Genomic DNA, 10,571 nt, shown 5'->3' on the forward strand with positions numbered 1-10,571 from the left:
TTTGGCTGAAATGAATGTAATTTCCTCCAAAATAGGGACAAGCCGAATGGAAATTTGACAAATTGTCATTTCATATTCAAATGAGGGAGGACTCAGGCCAGAAATGAAATTACACTATTTCTACCTGCCCCACCTCAGTGCTTAGAATCAATGAAGATTCTCGTGTGGAGAGAATACTGCCAGCCTGATATGAATATTTACACACTTCATGGAGCCCCATATTCGGTAATGGCTACATCTCACTTAGAAACCCTTGGTGCGAGAGGGGACATGTTATTCATAAGAGGTTAAGTGAGTTGACCTGCTCAGATGCCTGCTAAATGGAAGACAGTCAATTAGGCACACAGACCAGCGCACCACAGCATAACAGCTTCCTTCCTCATCAGACGGCCGCAGCAGACGAGTCACAAAGGCAGACTATTAGTGGAAGCCGTAGAATGAGGAACACGGTGATGTCGAAAATACCAGCGTGCGTCGGGCTCTGTGATTTCAGAGAACGGAAAGGGATTGTCGTGCTCTCGGGCAAGGGTGAAGAAAGCACGATGCAATGATATCCACCAAATCTGCTTGTATAGGAGGACTGACTGACCATTCATTCTCTCAACCTAAGTGCCTGTATGTGTGAGCACAGGGTGTGTATACAATATCACAATGTTGTGCATGTTGCTGCTGTAGCCAGCAATAACATTCAGCCTCTTTCAGGCTTATATGTATACTCTTCTTGAGAGAGATCTGCCATACACACGCAGGATGGAATAATATAAGCTTCATCGACGTTAAATTCATTTTTAACCTGACACAAACTCAGAGCTCACTTAGCTGCAGTTACCAGTTGCAACAAGACAGAGTGGCAGGCTTCAGCCATGAGTATGAGTAAGGACTGTCATCATCAGAAAAATAAATCCAGTCTGTCACTGGGAAAACCCCACGGCTGAGATCAGAGACAATGAAATGATCTCTGCATGTTAGTGCATCGCGTGTGTGTGTGTGTGTGTGTGTGTGCGCCCGCGCGGTGTACACTCTTCAAGGACATCATAATCGTTGGGTATCACTTTACACAGACAGCTGCAGGAGATAGATTACACCATCATCCCATGTTATACCCAGTAGTAGGTGATGGTACGTTACCCCGTTTTTTTCATTAATAGTTGTGTATTCCTGTATAATATTCAGCATCATCCACTGTTCAGACCAGGTGTTCATGACACGCACAGTGGATGGATGCACTCAAGCCTTGATAAGACGGATCCTTACAGCAGCAGGTGGAGATCTGCCTCCCCTGTGCTAACCCAAGTCCTGATATTTTTCCAAGTCTAACTGGCATGTCTGTCACCTCTGAGTCCACCTTCATGAACTGCCCTTTGATTATTAATGTTGAGGGCGGAGGTCTGGCTTTCCACCTGGCCCGACACCACGGTGCTCTTTACTCAGTCCGGAGAAGGAAACTGTTGTTAATTTATGAAGGCACGCTGCCTCTCTGTGCTACTTGGTATAACAGCTCCTATCCATCACACTGCTGAAGGGAGAACAATCAGGATATGAAAGGCAGCAGAGACATATTTGCCATAAATCCATGAAACTAACATTATTCTTAAAGGGGTTTTAAGTGTTTATACAGGTCTCATCATAAGTCATGATATATATCACCTATGATATTTTTTCCTTTTTATCTGTTACTTTGTCTACAGAGGGGAGTTTATGGTGGCCTTATCATGCTTTATGGCATTATTATCTTCAGTGATGTCACCTTAATATTCCTATAATATCCCTGCAGGTGCTCACTGCACTCGGTGGTGACTTTATAGTGATGTTACACTAGTTTATGGTATTATATCCTGAGGTATCACTGCAGTATTCATGAAGGGTCTGTTAAATGTCTTTTTAAATGTCTTTAGGGACTGTTAAGTTCATATCCATCAGGATAAAAGACGAGACTCCTTTTCCTAAACTTCAAAGTGTAACACATGAGATGATCAGACAAGGCTTTTCTCTGGAAATCCTACCTTTTCCGTAGTTGAAGTGGAGCTTGATGGTCTTGCCCTGGTTGATGTGCAGGTAGGTGAACCACACGGCGGAGGTGAGCAGTACCAGCAGCAGCAGGAGCTTGAACTGCTTCCGGATCTTCTTCACGGGGAAGCGCAGCATCCTGGCTCAAACATCCTCCGGTAGCCGCCCGGTAGATAGTCAAAACGGGTCCGGAAAGTGTGTCGCTTGGGCGCTACTGAGTTCAGTTTCTAGCTTTACTGACGGGCTACCTCCAGGTCACAGCGACGGCATGTGACCCGGCCAATGAACGGGGAGTGTTAACTACAGACAGCTTAAAGCGCGTCTCATTCCCCCGGATCCGCGGGGTGACAGCGGCGCCAAACTGGTCGTATCCTCAGATCTGGGTCCAAACACCTCTGTGGCAGTCATTGCTTATGAATGCAACCCGGTTTCCCCCCTTTCCCGATGAATAGCGTGGCTTGTAAACAGGCGTCCCTGCTGGAGCTTCCAGGCGGCTGGGGGGGCAGCAGGGAAAAGGCTGCAGATCAAAAGCCGCTAAGTTCAGTTAAGAGTGTGACCAGGGGAACAAAATAGCAGTCCGGCGATAATCTACACAAATCCCCTGTAGCTCAAGCCTTTGCTGACACCGCGACGCTGATTATTTTATCGGCTACTCAAGGATCATCCCCGGCCACGGGCTTCAGCGCCAAGTACCAAAGAGCAAGAGGAGAAATTTCGTTTCCATGTGGAGAGGTGATCGGACAAAGCATCTCCACGGAGCTGCGGCGACACTTCCTGACAGAAGAAAACCGTCCTCCTGCACACCAGACGGGTGTTTTTAATCTTTCCAAATGAGTGCAAATGAAATTAAAGGGCCCTCAGTGAAATGCGACCATAGGCTCATGCCGGCGAAACCTTTTGGCGGAGTGGCGAGTGAGAAGGTACCGTGATCAGGGAAAGGTTAAGGTGGCGATCGAGCAAATGTCACAGCCCTGTGCGCTCCATCTATTGTTAAACACAGCTGAAACTGAGACTCTGGCTTCCAGTTCAGATGGAGCGCGTCTTTATTTAAGTCCTGCTGGGAGAGGAGGGGCGATCAGCTGTCATCCTCACACTCGGGTTGGTTTGAAGCCCCGCGCCGACTAAATATTACACCGATGTAGATTAAAAACTGTGAATGCTCCATGGCGGCGTAGCAGGAGAGGTTTGATGGAAATACTCAGATGTGTCTGTCCGATTTGAGGTCCAGGGAAAAGACCTCCATGTGCTCCGGATGGTCCGTTATCTCACGGCAGGTGCGTTTTTCTTCCAAAGTAGCTGCGTTGTCCGAGTCCACGAGATCACCAGCAAATAACCTCATCCGGATTAAACTAATGAACACTGATGTGCGGGGCTACCAGCGGATGCACTGTCTTGTGTTGTTATTCTGTCATGAGCTTTTTTCCCTTTAAAACGCCGCAATAGCATCGTCCAACCCGCTTGTCACCTCGCGCACGGAGAAAAATGGGCTGAGCTCGCGAAAAGGTGCCGCGAAGAAAGCTGCAACAAGCTGACACAGTACCGGAGAAGAACATGGTTTTGTTTTGCTACAATGAAACACGTAAAGGTATCTCCTTTCACTGCACAGCTCCGTACGCCCATCAATTGAGCATCTTAACGGTGCAGAGCAACCAAACCTGGGCGGGCGGGGACTGACAAGTCCGGCGTCCAATTGCAACCCTGCAGAGGGTTCAGAGGAGGCGGGACGACAAGGTTTGCCCTCACCGTTGCTTGGTACCAGTGTAATCCATCATCCAATGGCTGAACGCACATCCTGAAACTTGGTCAGGTTTCCCTTTCTGCCCTTTTCTCTTGAGTGCGAGGCACCGTGTTCGTTTAATTAACAATTAGTGGTAGTTTTTCAGGTATAGGTGAAGACACAAGTCTGGAAATTGAACGAAATTGATCGAAATACCATCTGTGGACAGAAGTGGTGGCTTTGTGTCAGTGTAGAGCTCGTCCAATTACAGTTTGGACAGTTTTTTTTTAACGAACAGTTGCTTCGTTAAAAACAGAAAGAAATGTTTTACTTAGGCCAAACAATGATTTTCATACAAGCTCTCCACGTTAAACAGTCGTTTCTAATTCCCCTCTGACATATTATTATGATTTGATTTGATTTGATACTTGTCTTTGTTTGACATAAACTAATATAGATGCAAACGTCGATTATATTCAGCAAAACTGACATGATTTGCAAGTCTTCTCATTTTAAGATCAAGAGGAAAAATTCCAACTTCGGTCCCGTATTTAAAGAGAGGATGACAAAAATGTTTATGTATATTTCTGATTTTAATTTGGCTGAAGTAAGCTTTCTTAAATTGCCTTTGCAGCTCGTTACACAGCTCGTCACACACAGCAGCTCCGCACAGTGTGGCCTGTTCGCTGTGTGTGTGCTGACACCCTGCAGAGCGCGCTCAGGATACGCGCTTGACTGCCGCCCTCTGGTCAAAGATAAAAGAACAATGACTCCATGAAATGAGGCAGCACATCCTTTGATCCTCACCAACCCTATTGTTGAAGCAAGGGTGCTCGTGTTTAAATCTTATGAGATAAAACACCAGTAGAGAAATAACAAGGTCGTGCAGTTTGGACTATTTTCAGAGTGCACAGCTCTGTGCATTTTGACTTGTAATTGCCAGAAAAGCACATGTGGAACTAGTAGTTTTAATGATGCTTTACACTATTCAAGTATCCTGCAAATCAGGCCTATAATCAGGCCAGTGAGTGAGCACATTACCTGGACCCTGGAGGTGACACAACTAGAGCCATCGATTCTTAATTCCACCTGTGCTTTTCCTGCTATGATCGGTCAAAATGTCTGCTGTAAAAAAGGGACAGTATCTAAAGCTTTTAGCAGCGACTAAAAACAACTGAATTCAGATATTTGAAGGCTCTGCACACGCACACATTTTCATTTCTTCTGGCTAATTACACTTCAGCTCAGCTTTGTGTTAGGCGGAGTTATGATGGGAATAACGATGTCATCAAAATCAGTGAACTAATAGGAACAGCTGTTTTAACAAATCCAGTCTACATACTAATTCAGCACAGGTATCAAGCATGCAGTGTGCTCACACTCAACAAGCGAAAAAAAAAAAACAACTTACATAGTAAGAAAAACCCTGATTTTTGAGTGTGCTGTTGATGGTCATGGTTTTTCTGCAATGTAGTGCACACAAGAAATGATAGAGCTGCTCACAGCTGCAAAAAAAATCAAACTAATTGTGGATGATGGTGACACATTATCCATAATTATTACATTTGTGGGCAGCACAAGACTTCACCCCCCCCTACACCCCAGCCCTCTCAACTGCTTTCACAACCAGCCTCCCCTGATCCCCCTGGACCCTCTGGCACCACTCCTTAAAAATATCCTGGGCAAAGGGCAAACCTCCAAGCAGGACTAATGGTGAATTTGGAAGGGATGTGAGAAAGGGTGCACGGCACATATCCGAAAACGCAGACACACACACACACACACACACACACACACACACACACACATACACAAGACTGTCCAAGCAGATAAGGAAATGTATGATTATGAAAGTGAAAGAGTAAAATAAACACCAAAAGGAAAACTTTCCATACAAAACTTTGGGGTTTCAGTCCATGTCCTTTGAACTCCACTATCTTTCCAGAGACATTCTTAGAAGCTGTAGACACCAAGCCATTATATCACATGATGTTCTCAACAACTGTGAGTGTCTGTCCCAAAGAGACCTTAGTGTAGGAGGAAGGGCTTTGAATGGCTTGAGCTGGGTTCTTCCATAGCTGCAACAGGCACTGAAGGATTTGTGATCACCACGGGCTTTTGACACCTCCCCGGGGAACATGACAGCACTGGGAAAAAAAACGCAGACTACATCCATCTTAGGTGTATGAAATGAAACTGCATTTGTGAGTCCTGGTGGAGCTGTCCAGGCTCTTCTGAAGTCTCTATCCTTCTTCCTGCTCCTGTCTGATCTGTTTCACTGCTTGCAGTACAGCATTCTCCAGAAAACAATCAGAATGTTGTCTGAAATTAGATATGCATCACCAGGAGTCACGTGTTGGTTTTGGACAGTTAGTGTTAATTGGTACAGTTAATGCTGAACTAAGATATCAGTAATCACTGAGAACTGATCTTTGTTTGTTTTTCATGCGGTACATGAAAACCTTTTGTTGGCTGAATACGGAAAGGTAGCCATGGCTCAACAAAGATTGATGAAACAAATGATTGTAGGATACAGCAGTTGCTGAATCTGTTCATGCACAAAATGTTAGAAATGGACCGAGTTCTTTTCCTTCATGTTTTTTCACTACTAATAAAATGTGAGTACACGTAGAAGAGCATTATTCTCATTCTGGAGGAGATGTATGTGACCACTAAAGTGGGCACTTTTTTTTTACATATGATGCTCTTACTAAAATATGGCTGCAGTGAACACCATGCATGAAATGAGCAATAGGAAAGGATGAGTGATTAATTACCTGCAGCGTCTGACCTGCTGAGCCTTACTCTCTGATGAATGTCCACATGGTGATCAGCTGATAAGTGAATATTTACAGGGCCGTTTTATGCACTTAATTTGAAATTAGACCCAATTAACCAAAGCCATGTTATACCATGTATATAAGTTGAAAAGTCACATGGTTGTGTGAAATGAGGCAACCATGGTGGGTCACCAAGCATTAACGGAGTCAACAGTGATATGACACAAAGTGGACAGCATGTATGAAATGACTAGGCTTCACATACATGACATTGTGAACTATGAGGTAGTTGCTAATGAAAACATGATCATATGGAAAACAAAAATCTGTGTGTGCTGTCTGCACTGTGTATGCTGAGCTAGCGAGGTACGCTATTAGCATGCTAACACCAAATGGAAAATCAGCAATATAGGCCTACTTCAGAATTCTTACCTGACTTCTCCGGAGGTGATGTTGATGTTACAACATGTCAATCCCTTGCGTTCAGCAGCATCACGACTTGCAGACAGTGATTTGTTCTTCTTTTTAGGTGTGATGAACATTGGTGTAACTGTTCCTGTTCTTTTTTTTTTGTTGTGTTTCTGGACCATTGACGGTTTGTGTGGTACAGTTGAAAAAAGTGTTTCAAGGCACAGTAAGTGATTCACATAAAAAAAAAAAAACTGCTGAGTATTTATTTGACATTTTAAGACATGACATGAAATGATTAACATCAATAACAAACAGCATATGTAAAGTTCCTTTCCCTGAACCTTTTTCAGGCAAGTTAGGAGGGGATTGGATCAATGTGGACTGGAGGAATTGTGGGACACACACTGCTCTCTAATTCTAGTAATAGAATTTGATTTTTTAAAAATCCTTTTGGGATTCAATTGGATTGATGTCTGATGCTGCAAGTATTGTATCATCTTCTGTTAGTATAAAATGATTAAGCACGTTGTATTATACAGATTAGTATATAGTACAGAGTGGTGGAAAGTAACTCATTACTTTAGTACTCAAGCACTGTACTTAAGTACAATATTGACATTATGCTTTACTTGAGTACTTCCATTCTGTATTACTTATCCTTCTACTCCACTTCTTTTTAAAGGGTAATATTGATTTTTTTTATTCCAGAGCTGTTTCTTTCTATAGGCAGGTGTGTCGGGCCCCTGGAAATGCCAAGGGGCCCCATAGCCGACAAATTTGTTTTCTCCTGGAATATAAATTGATCCTTCTGGTAATCAAGCATTCTTATGTAATTATCTAAAACACATACATTATTTAAGCTCACAATTGCTCAAATACAATGCATGGGTACATCAAAAAGCAATTTCGGTCACATTTGTCAAGTCTAACAGTCTGGCTGTAGGAAGAACAGCATTTGTAGACCAGAAGTAAGACATATTAATGTTACCTTTTTATAGTGAACCACTTCCCAGCTAACATTAGCTAGTTTGTTTTACCAGATATTATGAACCAACATAACACGCATTTTGTATTCAGAGCTTACATGATCTATGGCATCATGTGTGATTGAACCTCATCTGGCCACATCTGCACACTGACTTTATGTTCGAAATTACAGTACGCCTTCATGCACCGTGAAGGAGTAACGATAGGTGAAGGTCTATTCACAATTCTGGCTATTTCTTTCTGCATTCTGCAGACCGGGAGAAGGGAGGACAAGATTTGACTGCGAGAGGGGTTGAAATAAGCACACTGAGTGCCAGCACTCCAGTGCAGTACACTTGTCCTGTACATAATTTTCCAAAAAGGATTTTAGATTAATGACGGATGGAATTTCTAGCTGAATGAATATCACTGCACTGACTGCCAGTGCTCCAGCCATCTCCGGAGAACTGGAGAGGGGAGAAAAAAATTGACTGGGAGAGGAGGAAAAATAAGTGAACTTATGGCAAGCCGTTTTAACATTTAATAGCTAGACTGGATTTATATTGCAGATATCCATAATTCAGTTCTTCCTAATCAAAAAGAATATTTCTTTCTATTCACAATTGCCATCTGAGATATCCACACTGTCATTCTTCTGAGGACAAATTAGATCATTTTTTGCCGTTCATGTTTTTTTGGGCTCTCAAATTCAGATACGCACAAATGCCTTTCTGATCTAGAGTAAACATTCTGGGTATATACAATAGAATTCTTTTTATGACAACTCCCATTTCAGATACCAATAATACATTTGTTACTAGTGATAACTGAAGGGAGCCATTTTGGCCTTGATTATTATCTTTTTGGCTATCTGTCAACAGATGGATATGTGCTTATATTTTTGTGACTATTCACTATTCGTCCAGTTCATAGTCACAAGTGTAATTTTACAAGTGACTGGTTCTTTTTCAATAAGCAGTTTTTGAAACATTTTGGGTGTCAGTAGTGTTACCAACATGAAAAACCATTCAGTTTCTGCAGGAGCACTCCTGAAATTCTCTGGAGGGAAAGCCAGTGAGGAGACACCGGGCCCATCATCTTCCTCTGTAGAACCACTTCATCACTCCACTACTGAACCAATTGATCCAGCAGATTGACCATCTGTTCTCACAGATGCAGTCAGGACAGTTAAGAGGACCCTCTCAGATCAGTTCAGTGTTCTTCAAGAGCAGATGTCAGCCATGATCAGGACTGTCAAAATGGACGAAACACCACAAATGAAAGAATACTTTGGGCAATTTGTTGTGGCTCCCAAAACAACAGGCCTAAGTTTGCTGAAATTGATTCTGAAAAGACTTGAAAAGCTGAATATTCCCTTTGATGACTGCAGAGGACAGTCATATGACAACAGGGTCAACATGAAGGGAAGCAACAAAGGTATTCAAGTGAGGTTGATGGAGAAAAATCCCCAAGCACTCTGTGCTCCATGTGGAGCACGCAATGGCTGATGCAACAAGGACAGCCACAGATGCCATCAGCTATTTCGACAATGCACAGAAACTGTACACACTCCTCTCTGCAGCACCACAGAGATGGACAATCCTGAACCATCATCTGACAGTTAGGCTGAAGTCCTGGAGTGAAACACTGTGGGAGAGTTGTGTAAATAGTATTGAGGCAGTGCAGTACCAGGCACCCAACATAAGAGATGCACTGATGGATGTCAGGGATAAGGCCACAGATGCTATGACCAACACAAAGCTTTGGCAGAGGTTGGGTTGTATGTCTTCCAAGTTTGAACAGTGGTATGATACGAGTGAGCAATGTAAGCAAGCTCCAGCAGCCTTCCACAATGCAGCTTGATGTGGCAGTTGATCTCATGAAGGCAAAGACTTCACTCACAAGCGACAGAGACACTGGTTTTACTACTAAGGTCTCTGCTAAAGACATTTTTGAGGACATTACTGTGGAGACTGTGCTATGTGGAAGAGGATTAGAAGCACAGAGACATTTTTGCCTGTGGAGCCCAGACAAACCTTTTGGTGATGCAGCAGAGTGGCTAGAAACTGCATTCTTTAATGTAGTTGTGGATGCCACCATTGAATCATTGATGAATGGTTCTAAACACTCGGCAAAGTGACAGTTGGCTCCATACTGACGAACTCTAACAAAATGTTCTTACATGTGATAAAACAGAATAATATTATATTCTGTAATAAAAATGTGAAAGGAGCATCATACTTTGCTGATAATACTTGTGTACTTTTGCATTTGCAACGTTTTGTAATGGAGTATTTTTAGACCATCTACGTACTTCATCTGCCACTGATAGTACATACTGTATACAGTTAGTATATATTATGAAATTGGGATTCTGAGAATAATCAAGGTATAAATCATCCCATACTGACAGTTGACAACAAACTTAACAAGAGATTGAGGGAGATGTCTGTACACATCCACACAGTCCTGAATGTTTCATCAGGCAGATTAAACGTAAACACCTGTGCAGGTGAGTCATGGGGTGAAGAGGCTTTGCATAAACCTCTGAAGAACAAGTCATCTTTTTCATGCTTCATTCACTTGAGGTTGATAAAACACACCAAACATGTGGTTTATCTCCAGTTTAATACATGTCCAATCATCCAGCTGCAGCTATAGTAAGCTATTGATGCCATTATGACTCTAGA

At 42.9% G+C, this 10,571-nt stretch overlaps 1 protein-coding gene across 1 annotated transcript in view; it reads right to left on the reverse strand.

Annotated features, from left to right (window-relative positions):
• The window catches only part of b4galnt4a (beta-1,4-N-acetyl-galactosaminyl transferase 4a), a 133,535-nt gene extending 129,909 nt beyond the window's left edge, over nt 1-3,626 (reverse strand). Inside the window, exon 1 of the mRNA XM_076734105.1 lies at nt 2,004-3,626. Within this exon, the coding sequence (XP_076590220.1) occupies nt 2,004-2,145 (142 nt within the window). The 5' untranslated portion in view covers nt 2,146-3,626. The remainder of the gene's footprint in view (nt 1-2,003) is intronic.
• Between the last annotated feature and the right edge of the window lie 6,945 nt (nt 3,627-10,571).

Source organism: Chaetodon auriga, chromosome 6 (assembly GCF_051107435.1).
Source record: "Chaetodon auriga isolate fChaAug3 chromosome 6, fChaAug3.hap1, whole genome shotgun sequence".
In the NCBI taxonomy this organism is placed as follows: Eukaryota; Metazoa; Chordata; class Actinopteri; order Chaetodontiformes; family Chaetodontidae; genus Chaetodon; species Chaetodon auriga.